At 38.1% G+C, this 25,598-nt stretch overlaps 1 protein-coding gene across 1 annotated transcript in view; it reads left to right on the top strand.

Annotated features, from left to right (window-relative positions):
- Positions 1-25,598, top strand: part of LOC123552041 (fibronectin-like) — a 55,835-nt gene that overhangs the window by 14,683 nt on the left and 15,554 nt on the right. The window contains exons 4-7 of the mRNA XM_053542246.1: positions 320-613; positions 5,019-5,318; positions 9,427-9,624; positions 10,686-10,781. Coding sequence (XP_053398221.1) covers positions 320-613; positions 5,019-5,318; positions 9,427-9,624; positions 10,686-10,781 — 888 coding nt within the window. The remainder of the gene's footprint in view (positions 1-319; positions 614-5,018; positions 5,319-9,426; positions 9,625-10,685; positions 10,782-25,598) is intronic.

Genomic DNA, 25,598 nt, shown 5'->3' with positions numbered 1-25,598 from the left:
AATGAACTTATATTACATACTATTTGCATCAACAATCAACCAAGGGGTGTTGTTTATTTGTTTTGCAAACAACTTTTGTTTCATAGTACTTAGTTGTAATAATTTTGTAATATCAAGTTATTCTTTAATACCTAGACAATCCGATTTCTATTTAGAAACACACGTGTAGTCTTAAAGTAGACACGTCTACTACTGAGTAAGTCTTTGGTTAAATGGGCTAAACCTTTTAAACTATAAATTGTCATCTGGTTAAGAGTTGAATTAATGAGGGTTATCAATAAACATGTACCTGTCATTTTAATTTCAACTATGATTTCAGTTGAACAGCTCCAGGTTACTGGGATTTCATTTTCAAATATTCAGACAACTCAGTTTACTGTATCCTGGACACTACCAGCTGGTAAAGAGAGTTATATAAGCGGATTTAGCGTTGAATGGAGACCTACTGATAAAAGTGAAAGTGGAGATACAAGAAATGTATCATCAGCATCACCACAAACACTAACAGGCTTAACGCCTGGAAGAACATATGAAGTAAAAGTAATTTCGAAGAACACAGCAACTCAGCCTGGTTCAATAAGATCAACATCTTCCAAGAAAAATCAAGCAGCAGGTATAGGGTCATTTTATGTAGATATGTAATAATGGTTTATGTTTGTCCACACAACTTGTCTGACACTACCACGCGGATTTACATCAAACTTCACAAGAGTGATCAATGTCAAGCCTAGTTGTGCATATCATCGGCATGTTCTAGTTAAATAATTTTAGTTGAGTTATTGCCCATGATCCATCAAATTTTATGATGTTTGAACCGCTTCTTTTTTATTACTGTGAAAATTTGTACAGGCGTGATCAGTGCCAAGTCTAGCTGTGCATATTATCAGCATGTTCTGGTTAAGTGATTTTCAGTGGGTCGATGTTTCATAGTTCTCTTTGTATGCGTAACTGTTCCAACACCATTAGGATGAATTACTCCAAACTTTATAAAGGTGATCATTGCCATTGCAAGCTTTGCTGCGCATATTGTTGGCATCCTTTAGGCCAGTGATTTTCAGTGGAGTTATGGTCTTCCAGTCAAAGAATTTCGTGATATGTAGGCCACTTCTCCAGATCTCTTCCAAACTATACAGAAGTCACCAGTTTCAAACCTAGTTATGCATATCGTCAACATTTTCCGGTTTACTTATTTTCAGTGCAGTTATGGCCCTGGATGTTTGTGTTATAAAGTGTTTACGATACATACTATGTCTTTGGGATAAATTTTACTAAACCTTACGAGAGATTCATTTTATGGTTCAGTGATTTTACCTGGAGTTATGGCTCTTGATTTGTGGCATTTTACAATGTCTGCATGTTAAGTGATGGAAGACATAAGTTTATTTGTGAAAAACATGCTTTAGTATTGTGATATTTGACAGTGTCCCTTTTTAACTCGACTATTCTAAGAATAGGTAGATTTATTGCATTTACCCATTTGTTAGCTTCAGCTTTCCAATTTGTGAAGATTTTAACTCAGTTGAGCACAATGTGCTCGAGATTAGCTGTTGCATTCGCTCTTCATCCTGCTTTGTCAACAATTTGACTGGTAATACTCTAGAGGTCACAATTCTGGCCCAGTCATTATGATATTTCTTAAAATTTTTACCTGCGACAAAATCTCAAACAAGTTAGTAAATTGGTCAGATGTGGTCAGAATCTTGGTAAGTAAGTGAATTTATAGGAAAAAAACAACATGTTAACTCTATAAAGGCCGCATTTTCTAAATAACCGTCCTAAAATTTCCTCAAAATATCTGTTTCTATTGAATCTAGGTCAGGTTTGAAACTGAATTACTTGAGGATTTAAACACGGTCACTAGGTCATGCCATCAAAAAACTTGTAAAAATTCTAGAGACCACATTGTCTACTTGATTATGTTTTCATATATGGTGACGAAGACGTAACGATTAAGTTTCGTTTGTCTGTTTATCCGTCTGTGTATGTCACAACGTTCGTCAACGAAACCTTCCAATATCATTGGAAGAATTATACCAAACTCCACCTGAAAGATCATTTCCAAGCTGATCCGCGTCTTCCTGTTTGATGATTTTCAGCGGAGTTAGTACCGTTGATTTATATAATTACATGCTATTTTGGCCTTCCTTCTTATAACATTGTGTTGGTTTGCACATAACCTTACAGGGGTGATCATTGTCATGCCTTATTTTAAGTGTTGACAGCATTTTCTTGTTTGATGATTTTCAGCAGAATAACGGCCCATGATTCATTGAACTTTATGATATATTAGCCACTTCTCTTATATTATTAGTTTATACTAAATTGTTTTACCTTAATTGTGATGAAAACTTTACGCTTGTTGTAACCACTCTCGACTCCGCTTCCTGGAAAAAGCAGTAATGGTGTCATATGAGAAGTCAATGGGGCTCGAACCAACGACCTCTGGATTGAGCGGCCGGTACCTTATCCACTCAGCCACTGCTCCCCTTTCTTATATTATTGCGATTTCCATCAAACCTTACAGAAGTGATCAGTGACAAAATTTGTGCAAAATGTTTGCTTGTTAGGGTTCAGTATTTTCTAGTAAAGTTATTGCCCTTGATCAATATTATTACACCTTGTCTGGGCGTCTGCTCCGATACAACCAAGAGAAAATTCACCAAATTTGATCAAAGTCAATATTGCCGAAACATAGTTGTTTATTTCACGGGCATGTTCTGTTTTGATGTTTTAGTTGAATTACGGTATATGATTCATAATATTACATTATATTTTAGCCAAACTTCTCTTACATAATAGGGCTGATTTCCACCAAACCTTAGGAGAGTGATCAGAGCCAGGTCTTATGATGCATGTTATTGTCGTGGTTCAGTTTCATCTATTTCAGTGGACTTATGACTCTTTATTTGTCAAATTGTGTGATATGTTGGCAACCTCTCTTACACTCTTAGGCAGATTTCATAATGAGACAGTTATCATAACAAAGCCTAGTTATACATGTTGCTTTGCAGTTTAGTGATTTTCAGCAGAGTTATTGCACTTGCTTTGTCATATGTTACAGTTTTCACACTACTTGCTGTATACAATTAAGCTAAATTTTACCAAACCTTACAAGTGATCTGTGAGAAGCATAGTCGTTCATATTATCGACATGTTCTTATCACAAATTATTCAACAGAGTTATGACCCTTGACTGTGTTTAATTTTTGCTACTTCTATACCACTGCTTTAAATTCAACTAAACTTCACAGGAGTGATCAGTGCCAATTTCTTATGTGTTTATTGTTGGAATATTTTTACCGGAGTTATGGCCCTTAATTTTCTGCATTTTACAGTGGGAGGCATACCTTTCCATGAAAACCAGTCTCTGGTTATCAGAAGTTATTGTGGAAATGTTTGTCTCCATGAAATGAAATATAGAACAGTTATCTGAGGACAAAGACTAGGTTACTAGGTCAGATCATAGAGAAATCTAGTTAACACTCTAGAGTCAACATTTTCTACTTTGTCAGAATGTTTGCATGATTAACATATAGAATACATTATAACTTGGCCACTTGGTTAAAAACCTAGGGCAATAGGTCAAACCATTGAAATGGTATGCTTGATTCCCATAAAACATTGTCAGAATGTTTAGTTCTATGACGTTTACTTATAAGTTAAAGAATTTCACAGAAATGTTCATTCGTTGTCCCTATACCAAGTTTGTTCAAATAAATCCAGTCTGTCTAAAAACAGGGCCACCATAGGTGGTGGTCACTTTTTCACATATGTGTTCATTTTTTCCTATACGCATAGAGTGGATACATTAAAATGTCTAGTCAAGAAATACCTGCCCAATTTAAGAAAATAATTTCACAGATATTTTCCAAGCGTGGCCCACTGAAAATCTGTTCAAGCAATTTGTGGAACTCAGATAAGCAATCTCTGGCCATTATGGCCCTCCTGTTGTATGAAAGTCGGTATCTCAGTTAACACAGGTAGGCTTTCACACAGCCAGACATGAGTTATGGCCCTTGACTTAGTAAGATAGTATGCATAAGGGGCTTAAATGTTTTTGACTGATATATCTCTCAAGTATTTGACCTAGTGTCTAGAAATGTTATGTTACATTAATTAATATGAGCAGTTGTACACCTTGGATTTTGAGTAGAATTACACTCTGCAAGACAAGTTAATTTTAAGACCCTTGTTGTTTCATTACGTATAGGTTAATATATGGGAGAGCGGTGCCTTTGAGTGATAATGGCCCTGGCAAGGTGATAATAGCCCGAGGGCTTTAGCCCGAGGGCTATTATCTTCTTCCAGGGCCATTATCACTCAAGGGCATCGCTCTCCCATGTATTTACCTGTTTATTACATGTTTACCTATAATATAGTAAGAAATGTTTTTGTGTCATTTTTATGGGTACTTGCATCTTCTGGCACAAAAAATTTTAGCTTTTCAGTTTCTATATTTTTTGTATAAGAGTCTATTTACTGTATACAAGTAAATTCCTGGATAGTTGTACTTTCTTGCTTATTGCATAATTTAGGGATAAAAATACGTTATTTCACGAAGAATACACGATGTTACGCTCAAGATGATAAAATAAAACGGAAATATTGCTGTTTTACCTCCATGAAACGCCATGACGTCATTTTTGTTTACGGACGTTAATTTCCCGCGCTAACGCCAGGGCCATTATCGATAATGGCCCCGGGGCTTATTATGATAATGTGATAATGCATGACGCAATGCGATAATGGGAGAAATTTCAGCACAAATTTGTTACTATTTATAGGTACTCATGTAATAAATTGATGATAATATAAATTTTCGTTTCTTATTTTGTAGTCAGAGTTTTAATTTATTTCGCCAGTTTATTTTTATTTTACTAAATTCTTTCTAAATATATGCATTGTCAGATGTCGAATATGCCCCTTTATGTGCTAACCTGAAATGAGGCTAAAGACTTATTTTATTATCTTCACTTTGATATAGTGCATAAACAAAATATTTATTTTCCTGTTTCCAGAACCAAGTAAACCAGGAACAGTTACAAGCACACTCAATGACTTGGATGCCACTGATAACTCAATCACAATCAGATGGGGGACATCGGTGGGTGTGGCCACTCAATATAGAGTAAAATTGATTGATGGTAGCACGGAGGTCACTTCTACAATCAGTACATCGAGATCTGCTGTGATTAGTCAATCTACACTAAAGGACGGATACATTTACACAGTTCATATAGAAGCAAGGAGTCAAGCCTATGATGGAAATTATATATGGAGTGAAAAACGAATTTCTACTATCAAGACTAAAGTTCAAGGTAAACAGTTTGGAACTGATAAGATACAAAGGGCGAAATATCTCACGGTTGTAATTTTAAGAATCTTGATTGCAGTCATTTATGATAACTTATTTAGTGCTCTGCGCTTCCGAGGAATCTGCTCTTACCTATTATCTTTTATGTTTATATATGCACTTCAATCCTATCATCCAGCGTCATAAATTTTAGAACTAGGAGAGAAACTTTGCTTTTACAATAATGATAAAAAATAGAGTATGTGAATTTTAAAAGGCATACATATAGGCATATATCTCGAAAACTAATGTTCCACACAACAACCTATATCATTTGTAGAATGAGAATGATACTTGGGTTCAAATTAAAATTTTGATTGACAGCAACTTCCACCTGACCCACCGGACATCCACCAGCTAGACTTTTGTTTCCCAAATATTATGATCATTCTATTTTCTGTTGATAATAATCACTTTTGTTTGAATTGGCTGTGAAATCATGCTGAACAATTTCACAGAGTGTCTTAAATAGCCGAATTATTTCTCTGCTATAATGTAAAGATTAAATGACGTAACAGAATCGTGCCCGTCGATTATTTACTGTATCCATTTTCATAAGTATAATGTAGTGGGTGCGGTTAGCCTGGCTACCGACTAGATAATCTTTGTTTCAGAAAAAATAATTATTTTATATATTCTGACTTCATCAGTCTTAGCTCTGATATATAATTATGTGAACAAAACATAGGGTCTGAACGCAGACTAGGGTGCGTTATCTACCTTGTAGTTTTGGCCAGAAAGTGCTTTTATTCATAACGTCGTACAATTTTTCATTCGCGGTTCCTAAAAGTGATACATGGGATTTTACATACATGTATTTTGTAACATGTATTCTTTATCAATACATGTCGCAATGTTGAACAATTATTTTCGAAATTTCACTATATCTCTGTTAATACATAGATTTGATTCAGGCTTAAGTTGTTCCACATCATAACCAACATAATATGATACAAGGTCCATAACTCCGGAAAACTTGCACACTTTTTACTTTGAATAGTAAAAGTGTTATTTCACAGGTCACTCAACATAACAAAGGCTAGGTTTTGTTGTGCCTGCCCATGATGGTGGTGAAAATGCATTATACCACCTACGTCCTCTTGTCACGGGTTGAGCTGAGCTCAAAATTTACACATGATACAGGCACCAGAAATAATTTAGAGACATCCGCAGATGTCTTCATACGGCGGTGCACATAGAATCTTCAACGGTACGCTAGTGTGTAATTCCGTGAAAAGTGGCGAATGGTCCCCAGAAAGATAATGGGCTAACCCTAAACGGGAAAGCAATGGGCAGAACATGAATGTTTAGTGTAGAATTTGAGGCTAATTTCGATGCATTTTACTTTAAATATCTCTGTTCTTACATGGCTTTTATTCAGATTTTAAAGATTATTCCACATCATAATGAATATCATATGACACAAGATCCACAGCTCAGGAACGATGTTTTTACGAATTATTTCCACTTTTAATACTGAAGTTTAAGTTATTTTTTCACTATATTTGACTACATGTACACTAGACATTAAATTCAAACTGAGAATATTGTTCTATATCTTCATCAATATCATAACGGACATACTTCTTGAATTATGTTACGTTTTTACTTTAATTTAAATCTGACGCACATTCACAATACAACGTGAGTACTTGGTCTTTATTTACGGCATCATACATTTGCGTTAACGTTCATTCGCAGATATGTTTTCTCCCTTTATCTTCGCTGTCTTTAAGCAATTCTGGACCATTTTAGAATCGTTTGTACCACCTGAAGATAATGACACATGTGACTGAACATTTTTATGGCGTCTGCTTCATTATTTTATGAATTGCAATTGCTGTTTGCCAAAACCTCTCCGTAACTAAGCAATTGTATCTATGCGAGTCGGTGAATTATAAACAGTAATACTCACTTAGTTTAAACGTTGTTTTCTTCCACCTCACACGTCAGATTACGCAATACTCTAGATGCATGCCGCACAGACGTGTTGCTGCAGTTTGACATATTTTTTGGCAAACAAGTTTACTATTAGTGCGAACATTAGCGATCGAATTCATATCACGATAGATCAAAAAGCGACTGCGCCGGTTATGCACGGCTATGGTAATAAAAAAGTTCCACGCGTTTCGCCTATCAGCAAAAATGTGACAAAAAAGTATGACCAAACTACAGAAAGATTGCGAATGACAACAATATATTTCACATTGCTATTTACCAAATATGCGACATTTGACAGCACAAGTCTACTTTATTTTTGAACAGCCCTCGTACGATTGAATTGAAATAAACTTAAAATAGTTCTTTCCCGTTCCCACCTTCATCATATGACATAAGGTTCATAACGTTTGCACAAATATTTTATGAACTATCCCCCTTTATAATTAGAATTTCAGTTTTATTTGGATTTCTTTCACTGTATCGCAGAAAACGTCGATTCTACTGTATCACAAACATTATTTGATACATGGTTCATTACTGTGGCACAAATATTTTATGAATTATGCCCCCTTTTTACTTAGAAATTCAGATTAAACTTGTGGTGCAATTTTGCTCTATCTTATTTATTACTTGATTGATCTGATTCAAACTTAAAATAGTTGTTACACATTATTAGCCACATGATACGATTAGTTTTCAGAAATATTCCTGAATCACGTCCCATTTTATACTAAGTTACTGTTTTGAAACATTTTCAATTTATCCGTAATATAACTATAAGGATAAAGAACAAAACTAATAGATCTTTATATCTATAAATAAATGGATTTTCTTTCTGGATGAATGGTTTAAATTATGAACACTTCAAATAGAGCTTACAAATATTCTTAAGATGTCTTTCTTGTACAGCAAAAAATAAAGTGAACGTTGCATTCAAATGGACGTAAAGGAATTCTAACTCCTATTCAGCTGTGTAAGGAAACAGTCTTATTTATAGAATGTTCTCAGCTAAAAAGCATAGCATCTCAATTTGTGTAGTTATTTGGTAGGTAGACATGTTATACTAACTGGCTTTGTATGCTTTTCATATCATTTTAATGCTATGATGTCGGTAGATATCATTGTTTAATATATGAAATACAGTTACAGAAGGAAACGATTTAGTCACATACAACCTATATGATATTTCGAAGAAATTGTTGAAGAAGCCATAAAGTTTAACTGGAATCATCTTTTAGTTATCAAATTATCTGCTTAGCACAATTTTGAAGAAAACTAGATTGATATCACTTTTCCCCTAAAAACACTTCCCATAAATATTGCAATACTTGTCGCCTGGTTAAGATACTTATCGAGATTACTTTATATACTCTCATTTGATAATGGAAATAATAATACATTGCAGTATACTTGTAATCTTGTAAAGTGTTTTCCTGCAATGTTTTGCGTATTGCTTGTGTAGGGATTTGTCTGCCATTAAACGCTAGATTTGTATCACAAAAAAGTCACTGATAAAACCACTTAGGCCTATCTATAGGTGACCTGGAAATTCTGTTGTTATATTGACTGTCACTCCAGAGGCGGTCTGGGTTCGAATCCCGATCCAGGAACTGGACATTTTTAAGACACTCAAGTGTCTTTTACCTAACTAAGAGACCACTCTTCCTTTGCGCGTATCTGTCCTAAAATAACCTAACTGTCTATTCGCTAGACTAAGTTAGATGGACATGCCTCTATCTAAAATATTTTGCTATCACTGGTTTTCTGGGCTTTCTTTAGCTCTGTCCCTTTGGTGATAACACTCTGTATCTTAACCGGTAGAGGCAGACCTTGGCACACTGGTTTGATGCCTTTGTATGTAAAATACCTTTGAATATGTATGTCATGAAATAGACACTTTATAATTTTGGTAGAATAATATTTCGGTCATACAACTCAAAAGCATTTAATTACACAGTAGATATCTTTGTCAAGTTATCCTAGAGAAAGCAATTGATCAAGTTTTCTTACACATCTTATCTTACACATCTTATCTTTATCAATAATAAAGAATGAAAAGTCATTGCGTTTGAAACCCATTTCCTATTATTTTTTATTTGAATTAGAGTTACATGTATAAATTTTATTTACAGTTCCAGACCCACCTCGAAATGGCGTCTGTCAGGATCCAACAGACAAATCTATCACTTTGGAATGGTCAGAGCCTGCTGATACAAAGGGAGACTTAGTGAAGTACCACATTCGTGTCTACCATTACTATAATACTACCAAGTTCATTGTAAGCACAACAGGAACACAAACTCAGAAGACAGTTGGTAATCTTGATCCAGGTACTTGGACATTCGTTATTCTGTAAGGCCTGTCAGTTATATGACTTATATGAGGTGTTTGGTTTCCCGCCCTCCTGTTTATACTTGATATATCATATTTTGTCCAGTCTAAGTAGCAGAAACTTTCTGCAGGGGTTACTGTGATTTTAATAAATCGACAAATATAACATGTACAAAAATCGTTTTTGAAACAATGAATATCTTTGAAAGAGATGGGCGGTGCATTTGAACTAGGTTATTACATGAAATGTAAACTAAAAAAAGTTGTTGCGTGATTCTTTATTTTATTTCGTTTCAGCATTTTTTTTATTTGATTACGCTTCGCTGCGTTGCTATTCCCGTTTTCAACCACTTAGTACTAATAAATCGTAGGTTCTGCAGCTACCGAACTGTGAACCCGTAACATTTGAGTCGGTGTCTACATATAATTCAGATATACTTTTTTGGACTTTAATTTCAACTATGGCTCTTAATTTGAGATATTTAAGACTTGTCTTGTTAGTGGCCGGAGTATTATAATACATTAAATAAGATGGTACTTAATGTCACAATTTAAACATTGAATTGGGAGAAATGAAGTATAAATAGATATGTCAAAATAGTCTATAATAGAACTCGTTTGTATGTAGCGTGACGCTAAAATATTACAGGTTTTAACCATTATCGTTGTGATATCACTTCTGTTCCATAAACAAAGTAACAATAAAAGTCAGAACTTACCGGGTAATATAGAAAATAGCTGCTAAAAGTAGTTGAGAGTTATTATAATTCTTTTATTTTCAAAAAAAAATACATTTCTGTACTGAAAATGATGACAATAAAGTTAAACAAACACTAATAATGTTATTATTTTGCCACGGGAGAAGTAAAATATTAGTTGACCAATCAGCATACAGGTTACAAACGTTAGTAAGTTCGGTTTATAAGACTGTGTCTACAACACACATCTTAATAGGGCTGCGCCGACTTATTATTTCTGTAATATTGTGTTTCTAATGTAAGTCATCTTTTACATTGCTCAGTTTGAATATTAAAAAAATTGTATTCTGTATTTGTTTCAGGTACATCATATACATTCCGGATCTATGCAGAAAATGAGAATTACAATTCATCCATTTATAACAGTGTAGCAACAGGCTGTAAAACTAAACCAAAAAGTAAGTGTCATATCTTGAGTTCCGCATCGGATCGATTCCTCAATATCTTAAATATAAATATCGGCTTAAATATGACAGAACCATGCAGTCGTGTTTTTTTATATTTAAAGCCGATGACAGTGCCGAGATGTTTTTGCGATTGTAGATTTCTACAATTATAACGTGTATTCTGAGTTGCTTCAAAAAAGACGACTATGTTTTAGTATACAAACTGTTTCATTTTTTTTTTGCTTATTTCTGTCGTAAATAAACTTCTTTGTCCCACCTTGAAAATGAGTGTATTATTTCTTTATAGTAGGTTCCTATCCAATAACTACATGATATTTAGGCAAAGAGCGGTCAAAGTTGATCGCTTGGGTCTGTAGATGGCTGTTTTGGAATTTTGAGTCCGGAGATCAAAGGCTAAGACTAAATTGTTTCCGATCAAAAAAATGAAAGGCTTGATATCCTAACTGTCAAACATAGTGTGATTACTTGTGGTTGGTAAATGATCCTATATAAGAGGTCAAGGTCACAGTGGTTTTCAGGCAGTACATTGTTTTCGATTTGTAGCCGAAAGCACTTAGATTAAAGGTGGTCAAATTTGCTAGACAAACCTGTTGAGCTCCTCTGTTCGAAGGATAAGGAGGGCTGGCGTCAGCCTCACCGTTGGCGTCGCGTTATCTATCTAACTATCTACATCTTCTTAATCCCTGCCTCTATAATCATTAAACCTCACATCAAGATTGGAAAGGGCCATACTCCATTTTATTTAGGGTCAGGTGACCCAGAAGTCAAGGTAACTTGGATCAGAATTTGTATAAGCCTTTGTTAAAGTTTTATGACATACCCTCGTACCTACCTCCCCAAAATGCTTTGTAATGCGCCCGTTTTAGGACAAAACGGACGTATTATATGATGACAAGTGCATATTTCTGTCTGTCTGTTCGTCTGTCCCTCATATTGAGTGTCCGGAACATAACTTATGACAATTCATGGTATTGACTTCAAACGTGGCTCATAAGTAGATGGTGCTTAGGCGATGTACAGAGCGCATGAGCCGGGTCGGTAGGCCGAAGGTCACGGAAAGGTCCAATCTATCCGTCATATTTTGTGTCTAAAGCATAATTTTATAACCATTCAATCCTAACCTATAGGAAGGTGGCGATGAGACAATGTGCAGAGAGCATGAACTTGGTTGTATGTCATATGTCATAGTAAAACACACTGAGTGCAAATGTCAGGTATGTCCTTTGTATTCTGTGCCCGAAGCACAGCACCAAAGCATTTCAAGGTACTAACCTTAAACTTGGAGAATGAGTGATGACGAGACGATTTGAAAAATGCAACAGTCCACATTACTCCCCCCCCCCCCCCCCCCCCCCCCCCCCACTTCTCCCCTGAAAGGAAATCTCTTTTAGTTTCATGTGCTTAAGTACTCTGTCAAAGGACAATCCCTCCCCAACCCACCAACCCTCACCGCTACGTTACCAAGACCCCTTCCACCTCCGACTTACTGAAAAGACGGATCCAAAAGGGGTCGGTGGTCTAGTGGCAACACGCTTGACTATTAATCCAGAGATATGTGGTTCTAATCCCGGGTGTAACGGTAAGATTTTTCCCCAGTCATTTTTTTCCCCGGGGAAAAAACAACTGGTTGATTTCTTCCCCGGGGAAAAAAACCAACCGGTTGATTCTTTCCCCGGGGAAAAAATCAACTGGTTGGTTCCCCCCCCCGGTTGGTTTTTCCCCTCCTAGTTTTTGTGCATACCCCCTAATAAATAAGTTTTTGTGCATAAACAAGGGAGAAAAAAACATCTGGTTGTTTTTTTTTCTCCACCCCTCTGATTGTTTTTTTCTCCGCTAGTTTTTGTGCATAAACAAGGGAGAAAGAAACAACCGCTTGAATTTTTCTCCCCTCCTGGTTGTTTTTTTCCCCATAATAACTAAGTTTTTGTGCATTCACAAGGGGCAAAAAACCAACTGCTTGTATTTATTCTCCCCCATGGTTGTTTTTCCCCCTAGTTTTTGTGCATAAAAAAGGGAGAAAAAAATAACTGGTTGATTTTTCTCCCCTTTGGTTGTTCTTTTTGTGTGCATGAAAAAAACCCAACCTGTTGGTTCCCCCCCCCCCCCCACCACCTGGTTGGTTTAATACAAAGTGAAGGGGGAAAACACTGACTAGTTGGTTCTTTCCCCCAATCGATGTGTATATCTGCATGTCTGAATAATACACAGTGAAGGGGAACTTTAGAAACTGACTAGTTGGTTCTTTCCCCCCTGGTATTTGTAAATCTGCGTGTTTGAATAATATATGGTGAAGGGGGCAGAAATTGCCTAGCTGGTTCTTCCCCCCCCCCCCCCCGGTATATCTGGTATATATATATCTGCATGTCTGAATAATACACGGTGAAGGGGGAAGAAATTGACCAGTTGGTTCTTTTCCTCCTGGTATTGTATATCTCCCTGTCTGGATAATACACGGTGAAGGGGAAAGAAATTAACCAGTTGGGTTTTCCCCCTGGTATATGTATCTCTGCATGTCTGAATAATACACCGTGAAGGGGGAGGAAATTGACCAGTTGGGTTTTCCCCCTTGGTATTTGTATATCTGCATGTCTGAATAATACACGGTGAAGGGGGAAGAAATTGACAGGATGGTTCTTTCCCCCCTGGTACTTGTATATCTGCATGTCTGAATAATATATGTTGAAGGGGGGAAAAACTGACTAGTTGGTATTTTCCCCCCTGGTATTTGTATAGCTGCATGTCTGAATACTATACGGTGAAGGGGGAAAGAAATTGACTATTTAGTTTTTCCTCCCCTAGTATTTGTATATCTGCCTGTCTGAATAATACATGGTGAAGGAGGAAGCAACTGACTAGTTGGTTCTTTCCCACCTGGTATGTGTGTATCTGCATGTCTAAATAATACACTGTGAAGGGGGAAGAAATTAACCAAGTGGTTCTTTCCACCCTGGTATTTGTATATCTGCATGTCTGAATAATACACGGTGAAGGGGGAAGAAGTTGACTAGTTGGTTCCTTCCCCCCTGGTATGTGTATATCTGCATGTCTGAATAATACACGGGGAAGGGAGAAGAAATTGACCAGTTGGTTCTTTCCCCCCCCCCCCCCGGTATTTGTATATCTGCCTGTCTGAATAATACACGGTGAAGGGTGAAGAAATTAACTAATTATTTCCCCCCCGCCCCCTGGTATTTGTATATCTGCATGTCTGAATAATACACGGTGAAGGGGGAAGAAATTGACCAGTTGGCTCTTTACCTCCAGGTATTTGTATATCTGCATGTGTGAATAACACATGGTGAAAGTGGAAGTAATTAACTAGTTGTCCCCCCCCCCCCCCCTCCCTGGTATTTGCATATCTGCATGTCTGAATAATGCACGATGAAGGTGAAAGAAATTGACCAGTTGGTTCTTTTCCCCCTGGTATTTGTATATCTGCATGTGTGAATAATACACGGTGAAGGTGGAAGAAATTAACCAGTTGGTTTTCCCCCCTGGTATGTTTATATCTGCATGTCTGAATAATACACGGTGAAGGGGGAGGAAATTGACCAGTTGGTTTTTTTCCCCTTTGTATTTGTATAACTGCATGTCTGAATAATACACGGTGAAGGGGGATGAAATTGACCAGTTAGATCTTTCCCCGATGGTATGTGTATATCTGCAAGTCTGAATAATACACGGTGAAGGTGGAAGAAATTGTCTAGTTGGTTCTTTCCCCACTGCAATTTGTATATCTGCATGTCATAATAATACACGGTGAACGGGGAAGAAATTAATTATTTGATTCTTTCCCCCCTGGTATTTGTATATCTGCCTGTCTGAATAATACACGGTGAAAGGGGAAGAAATTGACTAGTTGGTACTTTCCGCCTTCAATGTGTATATCTGCCTGTCAGAATAATACACGGTGATGGGGAAAGAAATTGACTAGTTGGTTCTTTCCCCCCTGGTATGTGTATATCTGCCTGTCTGATTAATACACGGTGAAGGGGGAAGAAATTGACCAGTTGGTTATTTCCCCCATGGTATGTGTATATCTGCATGTCTGAATTATACACGGTGAAGGGGGAAGAAATTGACCAGTTGGCTCTTTACCTCCAGGTATTTGTATATCTGCATGTGTGAATAACACATGGTGAAAGTGGAAGTAATTAACTAGTTGTTCCCCCCCCCCCCTTCCTGGTATTTGTATATCTGCATGTTTGAATGATGCACGATGAAGGTGGAAGATATTGACCAGTTGGTTCTTTTCCCCCTGGTATTTGTATATCTGCATGTGTGAATAATACACGGTGAAGGTGGAAGAAATTGACCAGTTGTTTTTCTTCCCCTTGTATATGTATATCTGCCTGTCTGAATAATACACGGTGAAAGGGGAAGAAATTGACAAGTTGGTTCTTTCCGCCCTTCAATGTGTATATCTGCCTGTCTGAATAATACACGGTGAAGGGGGAAGAAATTGACTAGTTGGTTCTTTCCCCCCTGGTATGTGTATATCTGCCTGTCTGAATAATACACGGTGAAGGGGGAAGAAATTGACCAGTTGTTTTTTCCCCCATGGTATGTGTATATCTGCATGTCTGAATAATACACGGTGAAGGGGGAAGAAATTGACCAGTTGGCTCTTAAATCCAGGTATTTGTATCTGTGCATGTGTGAATAATGCACGATGAAGGTGGTAGAAATTGACCAGTTGGTTCTTTTTCCCCTGGTATTTGTATATCTGCATGTGTGAATAATACACGGTGAAGGGGGAAGAAATTGACCAGTTGTTTTTCTTCCCCTGGTATATGTATATCTGCATGTCTGAATAATAATCGGTGAAGGGGGAAGAAATTGACCTGTTGGTTCTTTCCCCCCTTGTAATTGTATATCTGTCTGTCTGAATAATACATGGTGAAGGTAAAAGAAATTGACCAGTTAGTTCATTCCGCCCTGGTATGTGTATATCTGCATGTCTGAATAATACACGGTGAAGGTGGAAGAAATTGACCCGTTAGTTCATTCCCCCCTGGTATGTGTATATCTGCATGTCTGAATAATACACGGTGAAGGGGGAAGAAATTGACCAGTTGGTTCTTTCCTCCCTGGTATGTGTATATCTGCCTGTCTGAATAATACACGGTGAAGGGGGAAGAAATTGACTAGTTGGTTCTTTCCCCCCTGGTATGTGTATATCTGCATGTCTGAATAACACACGGTGAAGGGGGAAGAAATTGACCAGTTGGTTTTTTCCCCCATGGTATGTGTATATCTGCATGTCTGAATAATACACGGTGAAGGGGGAAGAAATTGACCAGTTAGTTCTTTCCTCCCTGGTATGTATTTATTTGCATGTCTGAATAATACACGGTGAAGCGGGAAGAAATTGACTAGTTGGTTCTTTCACCCCTGGTATGTGTATATCTGCCTGCCTGAATAATACACGGTGAAGGGGGAAGAAATTGATATGTTGGTTCTTTCCCACCAGGTAATTGTATATCTGTCTGTCTGAATAACACACGGTGAAAAGGTAAGAAATTAACTGTTTGGTTCTTTCCCCCCTGGTATTTGTATATCTGCCTGTCTAAATAATACATGGTGAAGGGGAAGAAATTGACGAATTGGTTCTTTCCCCCATGGTATGTGTATATCTGCCTGTCTGAATAATACACGGTAAAGGGGGAAGAAATTGACCAGTTGGTTTTTCCCCCCTTCAATGTGTATATCTGCCTGTCTGAATAATACACGGTGATGGGGGAAGAAATTGACCAGTTGGTTCTTTCCCCCTTGGTATGTGTATATCTGCCTGTCTGAATAATGCACGGCGAAGGGGGAAGAAATTGACCAGTTTGTTTTTCCCCCATGGTATATGTATATCTGATTGTCTGAATAATGCACGATGAAGGTGGAAGAAATTGACCAGTTGGTTCTTTTCCCCCTGGTGTTTGTATATCTGCATCTGTAAAATAACACAGGGTGAAAGTGGAAGAAATTGACCAGTTGTTTTTCTTCCCCTGGTATATGTATATCTGCATGTCTGAATAATACACGGTGAAGGGGGAAGAAATTGACCAGTTGATTCTTTCCACCCTGGTAACTGTATATCTGTCTGTCTGAATAATACAGGGTGAAGGGTTAAGAAATTGACTATTTGGTTCTTTCTCCCCTGGTATTTGTATATCTGCCTGTCTAAATAATACACGGTGAAGGGGGAAGAAATTGACTTATTGGTTCTTTCTCCAATGGTATGTGTATATCTGCATGTCTGAATAATACACGGTGAAGGGGGAAGAAATTGACTAGTTGGTTCTTTCCCCCCCTGGTATGTGTATATCTGCATGTCTGAATAATACACGGTGAAGGGGGAAGGAATTGACCAGTTTGTTTTCTCCCCCCATGGTATGTGTATATCTGCATGTGTGAATAATACACGGTGAAGGGGGAAGAAATTGACCAGTTGGCTCTTTACCTCCAGGTATTTGTACATCTGCATCTGTGAATAATGGTGAATGTGGAAATAATTAACTAGTTGTTCCCCCCCTCCCTGGTATTCGTATATCTTCATGTCTGAATAATATACGGTGAAGGGGAAGAAACTGACCAGTTGGTTCTTTCCCCCATAGTATTTGTATATCAGCATGTCTGAATCATACACGGTGAAGGGTGGAGAAATTGACCAGTTGGTTCTTTCCCCCCTGGTATTTGTATATCTGCCTGTCTGAATAATACACGGTGAAGGTGGAAGAAATTGACTCGTTGGTTCTTCCCCCACCCCGCGGTATTTGTATATCTGCCTGTCTAATTAATACACGATGAAGCGGGAAGAAATTGACTAGTTGGTTCTTTCCCCTTTCCCCCTGGTATGTGTATATCTGCATGTCTGAATAATACACGGTGAAGGGAGAAGAAATTGACCAGTTGGTACTTTTCCTCCTGGTATTTGTATATCAGCCTGTCTGAAAAATACACGGTGAAGGGGGAAGAAATTAACTACTTGTTTCCCCTCCCCCCCCCCCCCACCCCCCGGTATTTCTATATCTGCATGTCTGAATAATACACGGTGAAGTGGGAAGAAATTGACCAGTTGGTTCTTTTCCCTCTGGTATTTGTATATCTGCATGTGTGAATAATACACGGTGAAGGTGGAAGAAATTAACCAGTTGGTTTTTTCCCCTGGTATGTTTATATCTGCATGTCTGAATAATACACGGTGAAGGGGGAAGAAATTGACCAGTTGGGTTTTTTCCCCTTGGTATTTGTATAACTGCATGTCTGAATAATACACGGTGAAGGGGGAAGAAAATGACTAGTTGGTTCTTTCCCCCCCCCCTGGTATGTGTATATCTGCCTGTCTGAATAATACACGGCGAAGGGGGAAGAAATTGACCAGTTGGTTCTTTCCCCGCTGGTATTTGTATATCTGCATGTCTGAATAATACACGGTGAAGGTGGAAGAAATTGTCTAGTTGGTTCTTTCCCCCCTGGTTTAAGTATATCAGCATGTCATAATAATACACGGTGAACGGGGAAGAAATTAATTATTTGATTCTTCCCCCCCCCCCCCCCCTGGTATTTGTATATCTGCCTGTCTGAATAATATACGGTGAAAGGGGGAGAAATTGACAAGTTGGTTCTTTCCCCCCTTCATTGTGTATATCTGCCTGTCTGAATAATACACAGTGATGGGGGAAGAAAATGACTAGTTGGTTCTTTCCCCCCTGGTATGTGTATATCTGCCTGTCTGAATAATACACGGCGATGGGGGAAGAAATTGACCAGTTTGTTTTTCCCCCATGGTATGTGTACATCTGCATGTCTGAATAATGCACGATGAAGGTGGAAGAAATTGACCAGTTTGTTCTTTCCCCCCTTGTTTTTGTATATCTGCATCTGTGAATAACACATGGTGAAAGTGGAAGAAATTGACCAGTTGTTTTTCTTCCCCTGGTATATGTATATCTGCATGTCTGAATAATACACGGTGACTGGGGAATAAATTGACCAGTTGATTCTTTCCCCCCTGGAAATTGTATATCTGTCTGTCTGAATGATACATGGTGAAGGGTTAAGAAATTGACTATTTGGTTCTTTCTCCCCTGGTATTTGTATATCTGCCTGTCTAAATAATACACGGTGAAGGGGGAAGAAATTGACTTATTGGTTCTTTCCCTCATGGTGTGTGTATATCTGCCTGTCTGAATAATACACGGTGAAGGGGGAAGAAATTGACTAGTTGGTTCTTCCACCCCCCCCCCCCCTGGTATGTGTATATCTGCATGTCTGAATAATACACGGTGAAGGGGGAAGAAATTGACCAGTTAGTTCTTTCCCCCTGGTATGTGTATATTTGCATGTCTGAATAATACACGGTGAAGGAGGAAGAAATTGACCAGTTAGTTCTTTCACCCCTGGTATGTGTATATCTGCCTGTCTGAATAATACACGGTGAAGGGTGAAGATATTGTCCAGTTGGTTCTTTCCCCCCTGGTAATTGTATATCTGTCTGTCTGAATAATACACGGTGAAGGGGTAAGAAATTGACAATTTGGTTCCTTCCCCCCTGGTATTTGTATATCTGCCTGTCTAAATAATACACGGTGAAGGGGGAAGAAATTGACTAATTGTTTCTTTCCCCATGTTATGTTTATATCTGCCTGTCTGAATAATACACGGTGAGGGGGGAAGAAATTGACCAGTTGGTTTTTTCCCCCATGGTATGTGTATATCTGCATGTCTGAATAATATACGGTGAAGGGGAAGAAACTGACCAGTTGGTTCTGTCCCCCCTAGTATTTGTATATCTGCATGTCTGAATCATACACGGTGAAGGGGGAAGAAATTGACCAGTTGGTTCTTTCCCCCCGGTATTTGTATATCTGCCTGTCTGAATAATACACGGTGAAGGGGTAAGAAATTGACTAGTTGGTTCTTTCCCCTTTCCCTCCTGGTATGTGTATATCTGCATGTCTGAATAATACACGGTGAAGGGAGGAGAAATTGACCAGTTTGTTCTTTTTCCCCTGGTATTGTATATCTGCCTGTCTGAATAATATACGGTGAAGGGGGAAGAAATTAACTACTTGTTTCTACCCCCCCCCCCCCACCACCCCCTGGTATTTCTATATCTGCATGTCTGAATAATAAACGGTGAAGTGGGAAGAAATTGACGAGTTGGTTCTTTTCCCCCTGGTATTTGTATATCTGCATGTGTAAATAATACACGGTGAAGGGGGAAGAAATTGACCAGTTTTGTTTTTCCCCTTGGTATATTTGTATAACTGCATGTCTGAATAATACACGGTGAAGGGGGGTGAAATTGACCAGTTGGTTCTTTCCTTCCTGGTATGTGTATATCTGCATGTCTGAATAATACACGGTGAGATGGAAGACATTGACTAGTTGGTTCTTTCCCCCCTGGTACTTGTATATCTGCATGTCTTAATAATACACGGTAACCGGGGAATAAATTAATTATTTGATTCTTTCTCCCCTGGTATTTGTATATCTGCCTGTCTGAATAATACACGGTGAAAGGGGAGGAAATTGACTAGTTGGTCCTTTCCCCCCTTCAATGTGTATATCTGCCTGTCTGAATAATACACGGTGAAGGGGGAAGAAATTGACTAGTTCGTTCTTTCCCCCCTGGTATGTGTATATCTGCCTGTCTGAAAATTACACGGTGAAGGGGGAAGAAATTGACTAGTATGTTATTTCCAACATGGTATGTGTATATCTGCATGTCTAAATAATACACGGTCAATGGGAAGAAATTGACCAGTTGGCTCTTTTCCTCCAGGTATTTGTATATCTGCATGTGTGAATAATACATGGTGAAAGTGGAAGTAATTAACTAGTTGTCCCCCCCCCCCCCCCGCCCTGATATTTGTATGTCTGCATGTCTGAATAATGCACGGTGGAGGTGTAAGAAATTGACCAGTTGGTTCTTTTCCCCCTGGTATTTGTATATCTACATGTGTGAATAATACACGGTGAAGGGGGAAGAAATTGACCAGTTGTTTTTCTTCCCCTGTTATATGTATATCTGCATGTCTGAATAATACACCGTGAAGGGGGAATAAAGTAACCAGTTTTTTTCCCCCTTGGTATTTGTATATCTGCGTGTCTGAATAATAGACGTTGAAGGGGGAAGAAATTGACCAGTTGGTTCTTTCCCCCCTGGTATTTTTATATCTGCCTGTCTGAATAATACACGGTGAAGGTGGGAGAAATTGACTATTTGGTTCTTTTCCCCCTGGTATTTGTATATCTGCCTGTCTGAATAATACACGGTGAAGGGGGAAGAAATTGATCAGTTGGTTCTTTCCCCCCTGGTATGTATATATCTGCCTGTCTGAATAATACACGGTGAAGGGGGAAGAACTTGACCAGTTGGTTCTTTCCCCCCTGGTATGTGTATATCTGCATGTATGAATAATATACTGTGAATGGGGAAAAAGTTGACCTTTAAATTTGCTTTGTGATTCTTGGTAAAATATGCATTAATTTTGTCATCTGCAAGAGATTTATTTTTTGAAACCATCATTTAACACCATTTCCACGTGTCACTCTGTTAATTACATGTAAATGTCAATAGACAATAAAATTGCAATTAGTGGGTTCATGTTTAGCGGTCAAAATTACAAAAGGGGTCAAATTTATACAGAACCAGTCACCTATGTACCATAATCGCCTATTATGCACACATGCAGGCACATATATACTAGGGGGAAAGAACCAGCAAGTCAGTTTCTTCCCCTTTCACCATCTATTATTCACACATACTTGCTAGAGGGGAGAGAACCAACCAGTCAGTTTCTTCCTCTATCACTGACTATTATTCACACATGTAGACACATATGTACTAGGGGGCAAAGAACCAACCAGTCAGTTTTTCCTCCTAATTTTTTTGCATAAACAAGGGGGAGAAAACATTCAGTTGTTTTTTTGCTCCCTCGTTTATGCACAAAAACTTAGTTATTAGGGGAAAAAATATCAACCAGGGGTGAGAAAAAACCAACTGGTTGTTTTTTTTCTCCCTTGTTTATGCACAAAAACTAGGGGGAAAAACAACTAGGGGTAGAAAAAACCATCTGATTGTTTTTTCTACCTTGTTTATGCACAAAAACTAGGGAAAAAAACAACCGGGGGGGGGGGGGGAGAGAAAAACCAACCAGTTGTATTTTTCTCCCTTGTTTATGTATGAAAACTAGGTGGGGGGGGACAACTAGGGGGAGAAAAAATCCAACCGGTTGTTTATATCTTGTTTATGCACAAAAACTAGGGAGGGGGGGGGGGGAAAGAACCAGGGGGGAGAAAAAACCAACTGGTTGTTTTTTTCTCCCTTGTTTGTGCACAAAAACTAGGGGAAAAAAACAACTAGGGGGGGAAAAAACAACTGGTTATTTTTTCTACCTTGTTTATGCACAAAAACTAGGGGAAAAAACAAGCAGAGGGGATAAAAAAACAACTGGTTGCTTTTTCTCCCTTGTTTATGTACAAAAACTGGGGGGGGGGGACCAACCAGGGGGGAGAAAAACAAACCGGTTGTTTTGTTTCTCCCTTGTTTATGCACAAAAACTTGGGGGGGGGGGGAAACCAACCGGTTTATTTTTTCCCCGGGGAAAAAATCAATCGGTTGGTTTATTCCCCGGCGAAAAACTGACTTGGGGAAAAGCTGGGCTGTTACAGGTCCTTGCACTGGAAATTTCTGAGATGCTCTTGAGTATCTCCCGCCTAACTAAGAGGCCTGTACTGGTTCTTCCCAGGAATGACGGCTTCGCTTGTATCGGTGCTATACACCGGGAACGTTAAAGAACCAGACTGTCTATTCGCAAAGAGCTAGACTAAGTTAGCCGGACAGGTCTGTATCTAAAAAGGATTTCTCTCTATCTGTTCTGGGAGCTTTATCTCATACTGTCCGTCTGGTCAGATCGCGCTGTGTCTGTGCTAATAGTGGATGAATTTCGCGCCCTGTGTAGCTGCGTTTGCTATTGAACGTGATAATCATGAATAGGGAGCTATATCAATCTGGTATAATAATATTATTACGTTAAAAATAAAAGGAAAATGTTATGAATATATTACACAGAGAAAAAGGAAGGTCTAGTATTAACACACGAAAACTGTCTTAATGGAGAACATAAGAAAATAACTTACAAATACCCTGATATGTAATCTGTATCTGTATTGCTTCACAAATATTATAATTATTGTAACTGCACAGCATACGGACTAATTCAGCCGTGTTTTACTTGTAGAGCGTTTATCCCGATGTTATTATTATCTTTGCTTTTTTATCCTGGAATATTTGTTGTAAATTTAATATCACTATTGAAGTATATAAGCAATTAAATGACGTGAAATAATGAAATATTTCACTCTCAACTCACTTTATTATGTCCCCTTTCGAAGAAGGAGGGGTATACTGTTTTGCAAATGTCTGTCGGTCTGTCGGACGGTCGGTCGGTTTGTAGACCAATCCGTTTCCGGATGATAACTCAAGAATGCTTAGACCTAGCACCATGAAACTTAAAAGGAAGGTTGATCTTAACCAGCAGATGACTCCTATTGATTTTGAGATTAGTAGGTCAAAGGTCAAGGTCACAGACAGTGACCCTGAACAGATAAATGGTTTCCGGGGGATAACTCTAAAACGCTTGAGCCTAGGATCATGATAGTTGATAGGGATGTTGCCCATGATCAGCAAATAACCTCTATTGATTTTGAGATAAGTAGGTGAAATGTCAAGGTCACAGTGATTTGGAAAAGTTAAACGGTTTCCGGATAATTACTCAAGAATGCTTGGGCCTCGGATCATGAATGTTTATAGGAGGATGATCATGAGCAGCATATAACACCTAAAGATTTTGAGGTCAGTAGGTCTCAGGTCAAGGTCACAGTGACCCGGAACAGTTAAATGGTTTCCGGATAATTACTCAAGAACGCTTAGGCCCAGGATCATGAAAGTTAATAAGGAGGTTTATCTTGACCAGCAGATGATCTCTATTGATTTTAAGGCCAGTAGGTGAAAAGTCAAGGTCACAGTGACCCGGAACAGTTAAACAGTTTCTTGACGATAACTTGAGAACACTTAGGCCTAGGATTATGAAGCTTGATAGAGAAATTGATCATGACTAGCAGATGACCCTTATCGATTTTGAAATCAGTAAAGAAGAGGTCAAGGTAACAATGACCCTGAACAGTTAAATGGTTTCCGGATAATAATTTAATATCGCTTGGGTCTAGGAACGTGTAAGTTGATAGCGTGGTTGGCCATGACCAGCAAATGACCATTATTGATTTGAGGTCAATAGGTCAAAGGTCAAGGTCACAGTGACCCGGAACTGTCAAACGGTGTCCGGATGATAACTGAAGAATGCTGGGGCCTAGAATCACTAAAATTGATAGAGAGGTTGGTCATGAGAAGCAGATGACCCCTATTGATTTTGAGGCCAGCAGGCCAAAGGTCAATTTCAGAGCGACCTGGAACAGTTAAACAGTTTCCGGACGATAACTTGAGAATGATTGAGCCTAGAATCATGAAAGTTGATAGGGAGGTTGGTCATGACCAGCAGATATATTTGCTTTGTGATCAAAGGTCAAAGGTCAAGGTGACATTGACCCAGAACAGTAGAACTTTTGTGTAAATTGGCCAAATAATTTCTGTTCCTTGTGCAATTACAGAATGCATCAAGGGGGCATTTCGTGTTCTAAGAGCTCTTGGTTTGTTCGTATCTACTACGACATTGAAATATACACTTATGATGATATTCCAATATTGTTGCAGCTTTTTATTTGTGCTCTAAGTTATATCACAGTCGCAGTTAATTAACTGTATTCTGTCTTTCTTTTACTCTTATGTTCGTTCCCAGTAGATACTTTTTGTTTTTGATATAAGCCTTCCAAAAGTAAGGTTTAATAACTTTCACAGGATCCTCAGGATTTCACAGGATTAGCAACATTGGGGTGTTTGAACGATAAATTCATTAGGTTTTGAAGAGCCCATATTTCCCAATTACAACTCTCAGTTTAGAGTCTGTCAGTCATTTTAGACTCGTCTTTGCGAGAAGAAGGAAACATTTTCTTATGGGTATCTGGGGCAGTCTGATTTCTGTGGTAGTTTTATCAATGGCATATTTTAAGAATGTTAATAACAGTTCTATGAAGAGAATTCTTTCCATCACGTGTCAAAGACAAAGACCGTATGGCGACATTTCACAATGTTTGTTGGGATATAGACACCGAATTAGAAAATTTTTACTATATATCATTATGCAACTAGGACACAAAAAGCTCTGTATATCATTTTTCCGACATTTCTTTTTACAGCAGACGTTAAATGGCTTTGATCATAAGCAATGAGGCTAAAATTATGTCTATAAAATGTATGAGAAACATTCAAGTATCAAAACGATACAACTGTAAAACCGAATCAATAAAAAATATTCCGTTTCTTTATTTGAATATGATCATGAGCACATGAAACAGTATCAAACTTAAAGCAATGAGGCTTCGAACATATGTATAAAATGTATAATAAAGAAAATATGAAATAGGAAAAACGATGCAAATTACAAATCAAAATCGAGTTATTGTATTTTGGCTTCTTCTAGCACATTTTTTATGCGAACAAGATGGTACGGATTGTTATAGTTTATAAAGCTAATATGTCCAATTCATTGTATCTCGACGCCGGTGTGATGCCACCTTCGAATGTCACCTTACCATTTGTTTTTTTACTTCGTTTGCATTTCTCACATTTTCTTTTATTTTATCATATTTTTTTTCTTACATACCACCTACTCCCTTAAATACTACACCAGG

The sequence above is a fragment of the Mercenaria mercenaria genome, chromosome 4 (genome assembly GCF_021730395.1).
Source record: "Mercenaria mercenaria strain notata chromosome 4, MADL_Memer_1, whole genome shotgun sequence".
NCBI lineage: Eukaryota > Metazoa > Mollusca > Bivalvia > Venerida > Veneridae > Mercenaria > Mercenaria mercenaria.
The sequence above is the reverse complement of the archived record's forward strand: the minus strand, read 5'-3'. Positions and strand labels throughout refer to the sequence as shown.